The sequence below is a fragment of the Doryrhamphus excisus genome, chromosome 11 (assembly GCF_030265055.1).
Source record: "Doryrhamphus excisus isolate RoL2022-K1 chromosome 11, RoL_Dexc_1.0, whole genome shotgun sequence".
Lineage (NCBI taxonomy): Eukaryota > Metazoa > Chordata > Actinopteri > Syngnathiformes > Syngnathidae > Doryrhamphus > Doryrhamphus excisus.
The window spans coordinates 10,082,608-10,099,913 of NC_080476.1; the positions used below are offsets into that span (position 1 = coordinate 10,082,608).

Below are 17,306 nucleotides of genomic sequence, written 5' to 3' on the forward strand. Positions count from 1 at the left end.
ACTGCCTAATTTGCATATTCGTTGCACGTGGTGTTAGAGATGCTGTAGCTAAAAAGCACAACTTCATCGGAGAGACATATAAGAGTAAAATATTTAGAACTTCATTCTTAGTTTGTTCATGTTAAATTGTCCATCACAGGTAAGTTATGCAGCAATATATAAGTGATTCTGAGAATACTACACTATATTTTAGAGTGTGGTGGTGTTTTGTTAGCTCATATCCATTTGCATGACACATTTTGAACATTGACATCATCCTTGAGAAAGAGTCAGTGTATCCGTCAGTGTAAAATTAAGTCATGGAATCTTGTGATGGGTTTGGTTACTCCATGTTAAAGACTCTTTCTACAAGAATGACGGTTTTGTAAACTTGTCCCTATCATCACAACCACAGAGGCATTTTCCTGAAGCACTGTGTCATGGATTGTGGGTGGAGGCGTGGGCAGTTCTTGGACAACTATGAGTGCAGCGATTATAGTCAAAATAGTTGTAATGAGGGGGGAAAAAAGCAATACTTACATTTTAAAGTTGCTATTTTCTCTCCATAGAGTGAAAGATGTTTCAAACGGTGCTAGTGAGGGTGGAAGTTGTCCCGGCAACCAGGAAAGAGAATGCAACAGAGACATACTTGTCTTTTCTTTATTATAAAGTTAGAAATGGATCAACGACATAAATAGGTTTTATCTTAAATATCAACAAAGGCAACCTGTTAACCACTGAAAACAAAATGGGACTGGAAGTAGCAGTATTCTGGTATCAATCCACATGTTCCATTCAAAACTCTCCTACACAATAGGAAAGACCCAAGAGCCGTAAAAGGGCTTGACCTGAGTCATGCACTGCAAGACCATCAACAATATGGAAGGTTGATTCACAAGTGTAAACTTGCATAATCAGAAAATAAAACCATATTTCTCATGCATAATGGTTGATAATGCTTAATCAATTAATTACTATTTTCCAAAAAAGCCAAACTCACAACAAAAAAAGAGGCCTTACATGTAAAATGCAGAGGCTGGGTACATCAAATAAGGGGTGGCTTTGCCATCACTAGATGCAAAGCTGCAGTTGTCTTGCGCTTTATGTCGACAGTACCTACGGAGGGCGGGACTTCCAGGGTGACATTGTCCTACATGAAGAAAGTACTCATCGGGGCAAATTGCAGTGTAACCGCAATCTTCGCACACAAAGATTTTGGAACGCCTTTGTCGGTAAGCATACTGTTGATGAATGCCATGAATCTTCCTCATGTGGGACTCCAGGGAGCAACGTTGTGTGAATGCCTTTTCACAAAGCTCACACTTGTAGGGGCGTATACCTGCAGCCAGAGAGAAGTCATTGAAATTACCAGAATACCTCAATGTACTTTGAAGTATAGTATTCATTACAGGTGTCACGAGATCTTATGAGGTCAAAAACGTGACAAGACTGTCAGTGAACTATGGTATCGCTGCTATGAATGATAATACAGTATAATATAGACGTAGCAGTGCGTGAGGCGGGATTGGAACCGCACCTTAGGTACTTTACGCACACTTTAAACCTTGTAATCCACCCTATACCTGGTGTTGTAAGGGTCAGCAAGTGACGTATGTTGCACCACTGCGGTATGGTGTTAATGTCCAAACAGAAGCTGCAGTAATTCTACATTTGATCAAAGTTATTTAAGTTTTGTCAGATCAAATCACTTAGCTGTTTGGATTTATCTGAACCACAATTACCGTATTTTCTGGACTACAGGTCGCTCTGGAGTATAAGTCGCATGTATAATTAGGTAGAAAAAAAACATACATATGTTGCATTTTTTGCATGGAATTTAATTTACAAAATACTTGACTAAAACAGACATTACGTCCTCTTGGAAGGCAAGTTCTAACATTAATAAAAGAATAGAGAACAGGCTGAATAGGTGTAAGATATGCTAACACAATGGTTATTCAGCTACACAAAAAATAAACATGAACAGAAAAGGTGTCCAGTGTTTATGTAACATAAACAGTTTTTTCATTTATAAGTCGCTCTGGAGTATAAGTGGCAGGAACAGCCAACCTATGAAAAAAAGTGTGACTTATAGTCCGGAAAATATGGTATAATGCCTTTACTATGAATCTGACTCTGGATAAACTGTCAAAACATTAATTATCACATTTGTGAATTAAATATCATTTTAGCTTAAAATATAATATTTGAGTTCAATCACATACAATACACAATCTACATACAACACATCCTCACCTGTGTGTGTTCTCATATGTCTCTTCAGGTCGAATGTATCATTAAATCCTTTGCCACAAAATGGACAAGGGTGTCTCTTTACCAAGCTGTGACACTTCATGTGACGAGTCAATATACGCTGCAGAGGAAACACCTTGTGGCACACTGAGCACACAAAGTTACCAGAAGCAGGCTGGTAAGGAAGAAAGTTTAATTAATATTCATAAATTTTCTGTCAATTTCAGGAAAATCCTCAAGTCACCTTTGCTTTGCTGTCAAGCGGCGGTGCAGTGAGATGGTGGAAGGAGCTCGGCAGGGTTCTCGTGGACCAGCCGTGAATGTGGTCTGCAACGATTCCCTCAGATGCGGCCAAAGGTCTTGGCACTGTCATGGGAATCGCTAAGATAGATTGTGGCTGAAGCATCGTGGAATCAACATTCCATGCTAGCTGGTCATTACTCACTATGGGGATAAAAGGAAGAATATTCTTAGCATACTTAGGGCTTAAACCTGGATTATGTCACAAAAGAACAATGGTAATTGAAGAGAGAAGAATCTAGTAATTCCAACAGTTAGTGTTATTGCAAATGTTGATCCAAAATCGGAGGAGAATGTCAAAAAGAAGCATTCATATGGACCTACTGTAGCGTATATAGATACTGTATGACAATATCAACAACATAAGAATATCCTATGCAGTGTAAATCTTACCAGCCGTCGTGCTTTGCTCCCACTCGATTGGTTGTGACTCCTTCCATCGCCATTCTCTCAGCACTCCGTGTTTCTTTTTTACGAGGAACGACCTTGGCATCCTTGGAAAAAGCGTCGGTCTGTTCTTCACTCGGAGCTGTGAGGCGCTGCTTCACTAAATCTTCAAACTTCAGGTGTGTTTTGGAGCTTCACCTTGACTCCACACCAGACAACATCCAATCAAAAATCACAGCGCGCTTTAGGAATGTCGAAAGTTCCGGAGGTGGGTGGTTAGGTGCTTTTTGTTTGGACCGCAGCGCACCTGTGTTCCCTCTGTGTGCATGCCAACTGGTCCTCTACAGGTTTTGCATGCTAGGTACTGAAAATCTGGGAAACTTTGCATTCAAGTGGCCCTCAGCATGCAAATGCTGGTCCCAGACCAAACCCTGGTCCCAGACAAAGGACCAGGGCACTGTCTGAGTAACAGGAGCGAGCTGAGAGAAACCACAACCTTAACTGCTAGGTAAATCATCTCCTTCCCCCCCTCCTTTATTATATATTATATATTATATTATACAACAATCAAGCATTTGCTTTTTGTTTACATTATTCTACAAAGTCCACATGCAGACAGTGCACTGATCCAAGGGAATGGAGTATTTTTTTATTAACGAGTCATGCATGTGAGTTTGTCCATGGGTATGAATGTGAGTGTGAATGGTTGTTTGTCTGTACAGGGTCATACCTCACATCTAAAGACAGCTGGGGTAGGCTCCAGCATACCAGACCCAGCAGACCCTAGTGATGATAAGCGGCACAGAAAATGGATGAATGGATGCATGTGAGTTGTCAACCTTTTTTTAGTCAATCTATTTTTAGTACCACCTAACCAGACAAAAGTATTACAATACGAATTAATATAAGATAAATATAAACATGTTGGACTATAATAAAGATGTATTATGAAGTACAAATACAAATACATTTGGTTATTAATTATTATTACATATAATTAATTATTAATATGGGCTGCACGGCGGACAAGTGGTTAGCGCGCAGACCTCACAGCTAGGAGACAAAGGTTCAATTCCACCCTCGGCCATCTCTGTGTGGAGTTTGCATGTTCTCCCCGTGCATGCGTGGGTTTTCTCCGGGTACTCCGGTTTCCTCCCATATTCCAAAAACATGCTAGGTATTGGTGACTCCAAATTGTCCATAGGTATGAATGTGAGTGTGAATGTTTGTTTGTCTATATGTGCCCTGTGATTGGCTGGCCACCAGTCTAGGGTGTACCCCGCCTCCCGCCCAAAGACAGCTGGGATAGGCTCCAGCAACCCCCGCGACCCTTGTGAGAAAAAGCGGTAGAAAATGAATGAATGAACGAATGAATAATTATTAATATTTTGTTTTCATTCTGTTCCTCTCGGTGATTGCCTCTTTTATTTTGAAGGTCTGCTTTTCCCGCCAACAGGATGTAGTTTGCCGATATTGGCCGAGAGTTGCCGAGCTGACCGGAAGCTGTGCTGCTCAGCTAGAACCAGAAAGGATTTTAAAAAATCTCAGTTAAAATACGCGAAACTATTAAAACTAGACAGCACCGGGAGGTAAAAAGAAAAAAAAGCAAAATATGGTAGTTTCCCGGTGAAAACCTTAAGGTTGATAGGCATGGTACTGTTGTATGTCCACACTCCTTACCACACGATGGCGATAATGCACCAAACTTAAGTGCTAACCGCCATTTTAAATCAGAGAAGGAAAAAGAATAGTCAGAACGATGAAGAGTTTAGTTTTGTGCTGCGGTGCTAACCGGCCATGTAACGTTTCCTGTAGACACTGAGGATGTTTATAACATTGTGCTACATGTATTTGTGGGTGCGGTTCCATAAATGCTATTCAGTGCTGATCCGCAGCAGACTGTCGGCACTAAGGAGCGACAGAAGCCTGAGCTTCATCCGCTCAGCTTCGGTCAACTCTATCCCTCCACGCCAACAAAGTCCACTCTCTCCGGAGGACAACATCTTTTTGCAGCTGGGAGACAAGGCAGTCACTTTAACTGACCTTCAGGTACGTTTTCACAATTCCACATTTTTGAGTAGGACTAAGCAGTCTATTATTCCGTTTGTTTAAATGTAAATCACTTTCTGTGTGAAGAAAAGAAGACAACAAAGTACCTTTGTTCTGTTCTTTTACCAGGTATGTGACGACCTGATCACGTGGACTGTGTTACCAGGAGCATCTGTCGTTTGTGGTCCACAAGGAGAGAATATTTCATTCATCATAGAAGCTGTGGGACACAGTGGCAGTCACGACATCTCAAATGAGAAAGTAGGCACCAAGTTATGACTCTTTCTTTGCATTTTTACCTATTTTATATGCTTGAAAATGCTTAATATAGGCAAAAAATAGGTCACGTTTACTTAAATGTAATAGACATTAGTCAGCCATAAAACACAATATATTTTGGAAAAAACATGATAAAATTCATTCATTCATTAATTTTCTACTGCTTTTTCCTCGCGGGGGTGCTGGAGCCTATCCCAGCTGTCTTGGGGCGAGAGGCGGTGTACACCCTGGACTGGTCGCCAGCCAATCACAGGGCACATGATAAAATTAAGGCGTGAAAATAACGATGAGACTGTACATGAAAAAAGGCAATGTAATCGGTGTAAAACTACTTTCATGACAGGGCCTTTTACTTCCACAGGTGCTGAAGTGGTCTGACGTTTGCATCCCCCTGGCTTGCAGCCCCGGCCAGCCATTCCGAGCAGTGGCTCAGGCCAGTGTAGATGACTTCAGTCGCCTCGGTGTAGCTTTTTTAGAGGATCGACTACAACTGGATAAAGGACTTGTACCTGCCAGGATTGTCCGTGCGTATTTTACGTTTTGCTTTCGCATACGTGTGTGTATGTATTTCACAAAAGTGAGTCGGCTCCTCACATTTCAGAAAACATTTTGGCTTAGAAATGACTACACTAAATAGTGATAGTGTACAGTTTTTGTGGCACTATCCGCCGAAAATGATGCAACATTTTTGCCGGCAAAACATTGGAGAACTGCCGTTGATTCAGTGGCTAAATGCATAGAGACTTTCTAAATATTTTTACCCTTACTAGAGAGCTGTACACAGGAAATAACACCCCTATAGTCCTCTTTACAGTCATATTACCAATATAGTAGATATAATCAGAGAAAATAAGCCATGTAAGACATGCATATAACTTGTACTCATGTTTAAGTAAATGTCTTCTGGACGTGTGGACAGGAAGTGACAATTGATTCAGAGTTGAGTTTGCAGTACGATCACAACAGTAGCCCATGTTATTATTATTATGATGATGATGATGAGGAGGACTATTATTATTATGGTAATGGTAATGGTTTTATTTCATTTGAACATGCATCAGATTACAATTGAATGCATCACATAATCAGTTCACAGTTCCACATGTCCAAAAGGAGTAGGAAGAAGCAAAGCTTATTAAATCCTACCCCTCCATCTGGTACTTTTACAATCAGTAACTGTTACATTTGTTCACTTCCTGCTTTCCTAATATAATTTAAGTTTAAAAATTTAAAAAAAATTTTTTTTTAAACCTTATTTTATTAATTCTTTTAATCATTTTAGTTATATATAATTAATATAATTATTATAATTCATAATTATAACAACTATATAATTATTGTGTCTGTTATTAGATAAATAATTATTCATTCATTCACCTGTCTTTGGCAATAAAGTCTGGTGCTTGTTACTAGTGACACCTAGTGGCTGATTGTAGACTACAGTTCATCACCTTGGATTGCCTTTAATTGTATTTGTATTGTAGTTCATTTAGCACACTTAAAATGCTTAATCTAGGTAAAGAATACCTAACATTTGCTTAAATATGCATTTTTGTTTACTAATAATGGGCCGTAATCAACCACGGAACAGCAGTCATTTATGAATTATTTGTTGAAATCCCACGATAGTGAGGGAGCCATGTTTGTACCATGATGCAGCGAGTGTCTACATACCTAATATTTCATCTTCCCACAGCGATTGTCCTCCACGAATCCACTGTCAGTGAGCTGATTCAACGCCCTGAGGAGTCCCTAAAGCTGTGCCACACCCACGCTGTAAACGGTCAGCTTTTGCCTTGTCACACGATACCACGCCTCCAGCACCCTCAGTGCTGTGACTTACCCCTGACACCTCATGCGGAGCAGAAGTCAGAAGAACAACAAGGAACAGGACAAAGCTGCGTCATCCCTGATCAAGGTCCTGACCCTGACGAGCACGTGGACATCCATGGACACCATCTCCATCTGTCGAGCTGTCATGAATGTCTGGAGCTGGAAAACAGCACAATTCTGTCGGTAAAATACGCCTCAGCAGAGAACGTTTCAGATTATGATGACTCCCTACATCTGGATAGCGGGGATGACGCTATGGATGACTTTGAACATGACGTCAGTAGTTTTAAAAGCAAAGGCCGAGGACCTGACCACGACAACAAACTTCCAAATGTTCTCGTGTACACGAATGGTAGCAAAGAACGTTTTCATGCAGTTCAGCGGATTTTAACCGAGTGTCTGAACATGGAAAAGTACACTATATATTCCCTGGAGCCACAACAGGCTGTGGGTGAACCCTGGATGGACAATACAAGGCTCCTGGTTCTTGCAGAGGAGGAAACACTCAGCCCTCAGCTTCACACACAATTTCTGAACTACCTGAGCCGGGGCGGAAGAGTCCTTGGGCTTGCTTCCTCCCTGTGCCCTACGGGACTCGCTCTAGAAAAGAGAGAACACTTATACGGGCGAGTGCATCGACTGTGCTTCACACGAGAGGACAACACGGAACTTGAAGCAAGCGTGTTGGCAAGTGGAAAGGTTTTTGTCCGTGATGTCCCCGGGCAAGGGAAAATGGAGCTATGGGGGGAGCTCAAAGATGGTCCTCATCAAAAGGGTGCAGTTATCATCAGTGTAACCCATGAAGAACATGGAGGAGAAGCTGTCATGTGCCAGGTAAAGGTATAGAGTATCTTTTGAAAGTAATGACGGATGATAATTGATGTTTGAACATGGATAATTTGAGAAGAAAAGCAGAAATCAGAGGAGCTCCTTTCCCTCCTCATACTTGACCTTTTGGGGCGGTTCTGAGCTCCAAACCAAGGAAAAGAGTGTGAAAAGGGCTGGGGGGATTTGAACAGTATTTATTGTTTTCCCACAGATCTGCAGGGGGTGGTGGGGAGATGTTTAGACACATCATTGTAATATGAATGTGAATGTGAATGAGGGTGAGCGCATGGCGCCAAAAAGAGAAGAGGCCAAAAAAAAAAATATTTCTGTGGCGGTCCAAAATTAACTGTGGTATTCCTGGATTGCAGGTACACCTGGAAAAATGTCCCGCAACTGAAGATTTGGCTGATGTACGCATCAACAATGCAGTGCATCACCAAATCCTGGAAGAGATCCTGACCTCTCTGGGTCTTAGTTGCCAGCAAAATCTAACCCCGGCACCAAGTCCAGTTTACCTTCTGGCAACATCTCAGGTGAGGCTCTCAAGACTTTATGGAGGTCTTTCATCAGCAAGACGTTCCAAACCAATGCAACCAGTCAATTAATGGCTGCTGTAGTCCAAAGCCAGACTAAAACGGTCTTCTGATCTGGTTTGGTATTGTATGCATATTATCTTTTCCCAGTGCCAAATTGGTATTTTAGAAACAGTACCTGAATCGGTACTTGCAAAAAGCGCTCATGTTGTAAACATGTTCTTTCTCTTCCGCACAGGAAGCCAAATCAAAGTTCCTTCAGTGGCTGAACACGCACACCAATCAAAATGGCCTCCTCATGACACCAAAGGCGAACCTCAGGGTAGCGTCCTGTGCCGACTTACACAATTGTACTTTGCAGCAGGACAGCTCTCTATTCCTGGTCACAGACTACCCCGAGTCACAGATCTGGGATCACTTCTGTCTGGAAACCTATCGCAGTAACCTGAGCACCAGTCGACTGGGGCATACGATGTTATATGCCGATGTTGTTTCTTCTACAATGGACCTGATTGAAGGGTAACACATTCCACCGTCTATGATGACATAATATACTATACAAGGATGTCATAAATATATATATATATATATTTTTTTTTTTTTTATTTGGGCAAATATATGAAACATTAGTGCATTTCTTACATCAATCAAAATATAACTTTGCATTATTTACATTTGTATTCAACTATTTGATCACAAGCCCAAAAGGAGTAGGTTGAAGCAAAAACCTTTTTGCAAAACAGTCTTGTTTTGCCCTGTTATTATCATTGTAATATTATTATCATTATCATTATTGTTATAAATTTTATCATTATTACCATTATTATTGTTATTGTTAGCACCATTATTATAATCATCATTTATATTACCATTTTCATCATTATAGTTGTAACATTTTTTTGATTTTTTAATTATTATTTAATTTTACACACTTCATTGCTTCTTGTAGAGTGCTGTATCATTCCATCTGTTGTTTTCTGAAATCCGCAGTATTTGTGCTTTTATTATTAACAAATATGCTAATACGAATATTAACAAATACTACTCAGTCTTATGAAACGTATTAATTAAACTCCAGTTATGGCTTCTGGAACCCCAGGGGGAATAAATGACACGTCTGTTTGAAGTAAGGTAAAGTAAAGTGGATAATACACACCCCCATATTTGAGCCCATACTGTCACAAAGTGTTTCTGCAGTAAGTGCAAGAGGCCACAGTGTCCCATCTGTTGTTCAATACCTTTAGACCCCGGTAAGCCATGTGGATTGTGTAATGCAAATAGTCTTTGAAGCTCTGTTGGGGTCTGTTAAAACATACAAATATTATGTCAATATTTGTTTCCCCTTTAGGCTTAACCTGCGTTTACCAGAGGATGCCGGATTAATAGTGATAGCTGGGCAGCAAAGTCAAGGCAGAGGTATGTGCTCGCATGATACAAATACAGAAGACGCATGTAGCAGTTTCAATGTTAAAACGTGAAAATAATGCTAGCAAGCAAGCTTTTACTTCGGGGTGTATTCGCTTTTGAAACACTAATGATTTTTGTGTTGCAGTGATTTCACACTGCCGCTTTACATTGCATCAAAGTGTCATTTCTTATACTGTCTGTATTTTCACTAATTGACCTCAACTCCTGATGCAGGCCGAGGAAGAAACGCGTGGCTCAGCCCTGCGGGATGCGCCATGTTCACACTGTGTGTGCAAGTCAAGCTGAGCTCCAGGCTCGGACAGAAGATTTCCTTCCTGCAACACCTGGTGGCTCTCGCTGTAATTGAAGCCGTGCGCACAATTCCTGGATACCAGGTAGTATTTTTACACACGACATTACCGGCTGTCTCATCACTAGTGGATAATTTGACACGGTTAGTTCATAGACCCCACCCTCGGCCATCTCTGTGTGGAGTTTCCAAAAACATGCTAGGTTAATTAGCGACTCCAAATTGTCCATAGGTATGAATGTGAGTGTGAATGGTTGTTTGTCTATATGTGCCCTGTGATTGGCTGGCCACCAGTCCAGGGTGTACCCCGCCTCTCGCCCGAAGACAGCTGGGATAGGCTCCAGCACCCGTGACTCTCGTGAGGATAAGCGGTAGAAAATGAATTAATGAATTACTGTTTTGTGGTTGAATACGCAACAAAATATATTAATATTAATAGTCCAAAAATTATTATATCATATCATGATATAGTAAAGGAAATATTGCACTATCATCGTTCTCTCTCTGAAGTTGTGGAATCTGCCGTATTTTTTTGCAGGCCAGTCATACTGTCTGTCCAACATTTGCAGCATTTCTTGAAATGAATTTTTTATTTTATTATTAGCCACTGGTTAATTGGCGACTCCCACCTCTCGCCCAAAGAGAGCTGGGATAGGCTCCAGCACCATCGCCCCCCCCCCCCCCCCTTGACCCTTGTGAGGATAACCGGTAGAAAATGAATGAATAGTTCATAGACATTTAAAGGTTTTTAAACATTTTTGGAGAGGCCTTTTATAGTGGCCAGCCCAAGGTACACGTGTGTGTGTGTGTGTATATATATATATATATATATATATATACACATATATATATATATATATATATATATATATATATATATACACACCACAGCTGTAAATTTGATGGACTATCTCGGCAAAGGAGAAGTACTCACTCTCTAAGAAAATCGGCCTTTTGTGTGCATAGCAAACGTTTTAGATCCTCGTGTTCCGCTCATTAAAGATGGCAGCAAAAACAAAAGTGAGTTTATACAGTTTATATTTTTTCCAGGACATTGACCTGAGGGTGAAGTGGCCCAATGACATCTACTACAGCAACCTGGTGAAGCTCGGAGGAGTCCTAGTGACTTCTACTGTCATGGGTGCAACCTTTCATCTCCTAATAGGTAACAATGTCTTCTTCATGATGCAGAACCCCCAAATGGTAGTTAGTTATGTTTTAATGTTTTGTTTCAATATCGCGCCAGATCACAGCATATGTCATTTATATGTCATTTTTTTGTGACCCAGGCTGTGGCTTCAATGTGAGCAACAGCGACCCAACAGCGTGCATCAATGACTTCATCCAGCAGTATAACATTCAGCACAATTGCAACCTGCAGCCCCTCAGCTGCGCTCAGCTTATTGCTCGAACTGTAAACTGCCTGGAGGCCCTCATGGACCGCTTTCAGCAAGGGGGCCCTGATGCAGTCCTTCCAATGTACTACAAGAGATGGCTTCACAGGTGAGGGCCCCTGACACTCCTGTAATTGCAACTGCCGTGCAGTGATCAAATCACAGACTACACCGACTAGATAGTAGGTTAGTAGATACTAGATCTGTTTCCAGAGCCAGTCAAGTTCTTGTTTTTGGTTTCAGCGGGGCTCGGGTGCGTTTGTGGAGTGAGGATGGACTTGAAGCCGAGGTGGTGGGTCTGGACAGCAACGGCTTTCTTCAAGTCCACAGCAAGGAGGAGGGCATAGTTTCAGTGGAGCCTGATGGGAACTCTTTTGATATGATGAAGAACCTGGTGGTCATCAAGCAGCATTAGGATCAAACACATTTATCCTTTTATGTACAGTACGTAGTATTTGATTAGTACACAGAGGGCAGGATGTATTATTTGCATTCCATGTTAAGTATGTGACCAATATGTGCTGGTTGTTTTTGCTTCTCTGACAGAGCAAATTACTTTTTCACTTAGGACATATTATTGGCATGACATCGAGTCAACTTGAAGTCTGAACTGTACATATATTATAAAAAATATATTTAATATAATATATAAATGTATTTTTAATTACAATTTAAAAGTAATTATTTTAAATATAGATTATACAAAAACTTATATTAAAATTAATTTAAATATATATATTTATAATACAATTGGCTGGCGATCAGTCAATGGGCGTACCCCGCCTCTCGCCAAAAGACAGCTGGGATAGGCTCCAGCACCCCCGCGACCTTCGTGAGGATAATACATTTATAATACATTTTAAACTAACACGTTAAATTACCGGCTGCACAGCAGACAAGTGGTTAGCGCGCGGACCTCACAGCTTGGAGACCAGGGTTCAATTCCACCCACAGCCATCTCTGTGTGGAGTTTGCATTTCTCCCCGTGCATGCGTGGGTTTACTCCTCCCACATTCCAAAAACATGCTAGGTTAATTAGCGACTCCAAATTGTCTATAGGATTTGAATGTGAGTGTGAATGGTTGTTTGTCTATATGTGCCCTGTGATTGACTGGCCACCAGTCCAGGGTGTACCCCGCCTCTCGCCTGAAGACAGCTGGGATAGGCTCCAGCACCCCCACGACCCTTGGGAGGATAAGCGGTAGAAAATGAATGAATGAATGAACGTTAAATTACATTACATTCAGACCCTGAACTTTCCCCTTCTCTCTTCAATTGCCATTGTTCGGTCATGACAGGATCCAGATTTAAGCCGTAAATATGCCTCACATGCTTATTAAACACATTTAAAGTATAACATGTACAGGTACCACTCATGAATGATAACATAAGATGAACAGATGGGAGTCAGATTTCGGGTGCTTTTTAAACTAAAAACCATTGCACCATGCATATCACATATATGCATGTAGTTGGTTGCATATGTAATATGTGTGGTATTTATTGCCCAGTCTACCAGGAAGTGTTCACCTCACACACTAGAATGGTCTAAAAATGCATAGGAGCTGGATTGTTTGAAAATGTTTTATTAAAAAAGTAATTGCATTTGTGGGCTTCCCTGGTCAATATCGCCACTGAAACACTGAAAGAAGAACAAACCATGAAGTCAGTGTCCTGGGCACTATAAAAGCTGTACACTGGCTACTTCATATTGTCATTTCTGCAGTGTTGTCCCGTGAAAATAGTATATTATAAAAAAACAAGGGTTGTGACAAGATCTCGCGAGATTAGAACTCGTTCAGAAAAAAGCTTGTGAGCAATTGGCCTGGTACAATAAATCAATCATAACCATAAACTGCCATATACTAGCGAACATGAACATGCAGTAACAAGAACGGCCTGAAGAGGCCAGCAACGAGTCACAATGCGTCTCGTCTGCCAAATAGAAGAAGACGGAAGACTAGTAAAATAATGGGCACACGATAGGGTATGTGCTATAAACAATTAAAGAACGATTAAAAGAACATACAACAGGAAGTTGTTAGACTATTTAAGAAGCACATGGTTGTTTGATAGAATATGAAGAAAGTGAAGAATCAATGTATATATATTCTGAGTCGGGGCGTGTATATTTCTATGTAACACCGTTAAGCTTGTGACTGCAGCGAGGGGGCGCTAATGCACCAAAGTAATGGATACCAACCGCCGTAAAACCGTAGAAGAAGACCTACACACAGCAGTTATCCAAACAGGCGACTACAATCTTTCCTTGAAGCAGGTAAACATGTCTTATTTTCATCTTACTCTCATCTTAAATAACACGACAGCCGCTAAATTTGGACACGTAGTATTTACACCTGATGAGGCAGTTAATGCGTCATCATTACGTGACGGTAAAGATATTTAATAATGGGCTATTGTTTGAATTTAGTAGCTAGCAAACAGACTGGATGATCTGCGTGTTTAACTAGCAGGAATATTAAACACCACACGTCGGCATGTCAATTCTTTTAATACTTAAAAAATAAATGGCGTACGACCTACTTGAAGTAGTAGGAATATTAAACACTACACGTCGCCATGTCCATTCATTTAATACTTAAAAAATGCAGCTCGGTGTTTAGATGCAGCTCGGTGTTTAGATGTTTAGCGCAACACCTGGTAGATGGAAACAAAATAATAGTATAATAATAGTAAAATAATGTAATAATAAGTAGAATACATAAGAGGGGAAATCGAGGGAAATAAATAATACAAACTGAAGTTAAAATGAAAATTTTTTTTTAAACTAGTGGTATTTTACAGGTGTTGAGAATCATTACTGTTTACGCTGTACATTGTTGTTCATATTTGATGTAATCTATTTATTCTCCACATTATTATTTATTATTATACGGGAGCCAGGCAACGACATTTCGTTGGCAATTTCACTGCTGTGTTATTGTGCAATGACAATAAAGAAAGTCTGTCTCGATTGAAAAAAAGATATGCCCATAACCGTGAATGATTAAGATGAAGTAACCAAATGATTTTCTTTCTTATAGCGGATGTCGTTCTTGGATCCGTAATGATTTCACATGGTTTTAAGAGCAGCAAAAAGGACTTTACCTTTGGTCCTTGGAGAGTGACGACTGCAAAAAACCACATAATGAAATCCAAAGACATTGAACGGTGAGATGGAACTCTTTCACTAATTTGTGCACTCTTTTTGTTCTCTTTACACTTAAATTACACACTTGGCACGCAATTTGTGACGCAAAATTGCCACAAAATGACCACGTAATGTTTACGTCTCATTCACGACATGGCTATGCATTGTCACCAACACTTCCTGCATCCTTGAAGCCCTTGTGACATCACTCTTAGCCTCAGTGACTCCTCTATTTGCAACTGACTGTTATACTGTTAAAATCCAGAGAGGTTCTCGTTGCAGAAAAGAAAAGCAAGTCTATTTTATCTCACAGCTGCAGAAAGAGCAGGAGGGAGGCATAAACTAGAAAAAAAGGAGGCACGGACATTGTGGTCATCACTTATGACCAGAAATTCACAAGGAAGAGTCATTTTTAAGTCATTTTGGCCCATAAAAATCACAAAATTTGTGATTGGTCGGCTTATAGAACATTATTTCCTGTTTGTATACGACTTCCTCAGTGGACGGACTCCCCTCCTTTGACTCCCCTGACTGTTGTGACGCATCGATTACTTCTAGCTGCAATCACACTCCCCTTCTCTCTTTAATCACCATTGTTTGCTCGGCATGAAGGAGTTTTCTGTGTTTGCTTTCTAGATTAACCGAAGAGATGAATTTACCATCCCTCCCAGAAATGTTATTCGGGGACAACATTCTGCGCATCCAACACAGCGACGGCTTTGGCATTGAGTTCAACGCCCTTGATGCCCTAAAGAGAGTCAACAAATCAGAGCACACTGTCAAAGTGGCTTGTGCGCAACAATGGCAAGAGAGCAGGTCAGATGTTTACATCTTGGATCGTTTCTTATCTCGGTGTTGTTTCCTCATACATTGCTATTGCTAGCTTACCAGAAATGTAACATACTAGCCCCCAAATGAATGACATTCATGCCAATGATGTAAACTTCACAACGCAATTGTCAGTTAGAGACTGAGACCGATAAAACCTAGCGCCAATGCTAAGCATTGATACCTTTTGATTTCCTTCTAGATCGGTTTCAGAACAGTCCCAGGATGTGGTGAGGCCTTATGACTGGACATTCACCACGGATTACAGAGGGACCCTGATTGGACAGGACATGCAAATGAAGGTGTGTTGATACCTGATCTTTGGATGTTGTGAAGACAGTCTTGTTAGGGACAGTACCTCTGGATTGGCAAACTGGGGTGGTGGGCCGCAGGGTGTGTTCCAACTACTGGAACACAGATAATTTCTAGGCAGATCCAAGGTTTTGAGGGTGTCCAGCTTGGGGGCCTGAGGACTTTGTATATTTGCATTAATGTGTCACGGCTGACCGTAGAATGCCTCCGTGTCGCCCGGCGGAACCGGAGGAGGTAATGGTAATGGTTTAATTTCATTTGAACATGCATCAGATTACAATTGAATGCATCACATAATCAGTTTGCAGTTCCACATGTCCAAAAGGAGTAGGAAGAAACAAAGCTTATTAAATCCTACCCCTCCATCTGGTACAATCAGTAACTGTTACATTTGTTCACTTCCTGCTTTCCTAATTTAATTTAAGTATTTTTATTTTTGTTAAATTGGACTTTAGAATGTGTTTCGGGCCACCAAAAAACAGCTGCCGTCCATAAATGGCCCGCGGGGGCCACACTTTGGACAGCCCTATCCTGGACAAACTGTCTTGTCCGAGAAAATAGGTCTGCTGTCATTCACATGACGATGACATCACAACATTTCTATTTAAATAAGATGATTTGGAAAAAAAAACCAAAAGTTGTGGATTAATTGGATGATTGATTAATCATGGATTAATTGTTGCAGCTCTATAACATTCTCCCCACCGCAGTGACTCCAATCAACTCTGACATGTCACCCAACTCACGCCATGCAACTTAAATAGTTCCATGTTTTGAGTTAGCAAAAATTCCAATACATATTTAATTATAATTTTTTTAATATTTAAAAAAAAAATTGTATTTATTTATTTATTTTTGTCACGTACCGAAGTACGAGGTGATATGACATCAACTGCTTGTATTGTTTCTTGAATTGGCTCATCGTTGTGCATTGTTTGAGGTCCTTACTCAAGGTGACCTGAGATCGGGGAGCCTGGGCTTCCCTACCTTGTTATACTTAGCGACTCACTGTAGTCCCGATGTGAACATTTTAACGCGGTCTTCTTGTAACTTTTGTTCTATTTCTCTCTGACCGATCCAAAGGTGACGGAGACGACCGAAAGAATTAACTTGGAGAAGCTGAGGGCCCGCGAACAGATCGTCTTCTTTGATGAGATCCTTCTGTTCGAGGACGAACTGCATGACCATGGGGTGTCAATGATAAGTGTGAAAATTGTTAGTGTTGCCTTCATGGTCTTGACCATTTGCCAATCAACGCATAGCATTAGTGGTTCAACATTTTCTCACAATCTAATATGTAAACATCATGCGTGATGCAGAGAGTGATGCCCACCAGTTTCTTCTTATTGCTGCGGTTTTTCCTACGAGTGGATGGAGTGATGATAAGAATACACGATACCCGACTATACCATGAGGTAATTGTATTTACATAAGACTGATCAGAAGGTTTATGCTTACAGGGT

General features: G+C 40.7%; 3 protein-coding genes and 1 long non-coding RNA gene across 5 annotated transcripts in view; 2 read left to right on the top strand and 2 right to left on the bottom strand.

The window, feature by feature from the left end:
• hlcs (holocarboxylase synthetase (biotin-(proprionyl-CoA-carboxylase (ATP-hydrolysing)) ligase)) lies at positions 1–13,421 on the top strand. The gene is made up of 13 exons (XM_058086176.1): positions 1–139; positions 1,093–1,211; positions 2,460–4,968; positions 5,098–5,229; positions 5,609–5,771; positions 6,944–7,914; positions 8,277–8,441; positions 8,680–8,960; positions 9,790–9,857; positions 10,083–10,243; positions 11,209–11,323; positions 11,448–11,661; positions 11,796–13,421. Exons 3-13 carry the CDS (start codon positions 4,744–4,746, stop codon positions 11,965–11,967), a joined length of 2,667 nt encoding a protein of 888 aa, XP_057942159.1. The 5' UTR covers positions 1–139; positions 1,093–1,211; positions 2,460–4,743; the 3' UTR covers positions 11,968–13,421.
• On the bottom strand, positions 384–5,323 carry zgc:171929 (uncharacterized protein LOC100124596 homolog). The gene is made up of 5 exons (XM_058086180.1): positions 5,076–5,323; positions 2,926–3,117; positions 2,477–2,676; positions 2,236–2,407; positions 384–1,318 (listed from the first exon to the last, which is right to left on the bottom strand). Exons 2-5 carry the CDS (start codon positions 3,023–3,025, stop codon positions 996–998), a joined length of 795 nt encoding a protein of 264 aa, XP_057942163.1. The 5' UTR covers positions 3,026–3,117; positions 5,076–5,323; the 3' UTR covers positions 384–995.
• LOC131137834 (uncharacterized) overlaps positions 13,126–17,306 on the bottom strand; it is a 21,200-nt gene continuing 17,019 nt past the window's right edge. Inside the window, exon 3 of the long non-coding RNA XR_009131980.1 lies at positions 13,126–13,194. This is a non-coding gene — a long non-coding RNA (uncharacterized LOC131137834). The remainder of the gene's footprint in view (positions 13,195–17,306) is intronic.
• tiprl (TIP41, TOR signaling pathway regulator-like (S. cerevisiae)) overlaps positions 13,687–17,306 on the top strand; it is a 5,170-nt gene continuing 1,550 nt past the window's right edge. Inside the window, exons 1-6 of one of the 2 annotated variants that reach the window (XM_058086179.1) lie at positions 13,687–13,830; positions 14,597–14,723; positions 15,340–15,519; positions 15,734–15,833; positions 16,927–17,058; positions 17,163–17,258. In XM_058086179.1, coding sequence (XP_057942162.1) covers positions 14,620–14,723; positions 15,340–15,519; positions 15,734–15,833; positions 16,927–17,058; positions 17,163–17,258 — 612 coding nt within the window. In that variant the 5' untranslated portion in view covers positions 13,687–13,830; positions 14,597–14,619. The other variant, XM_058086178.1, reaches the window with a different exon arrangement.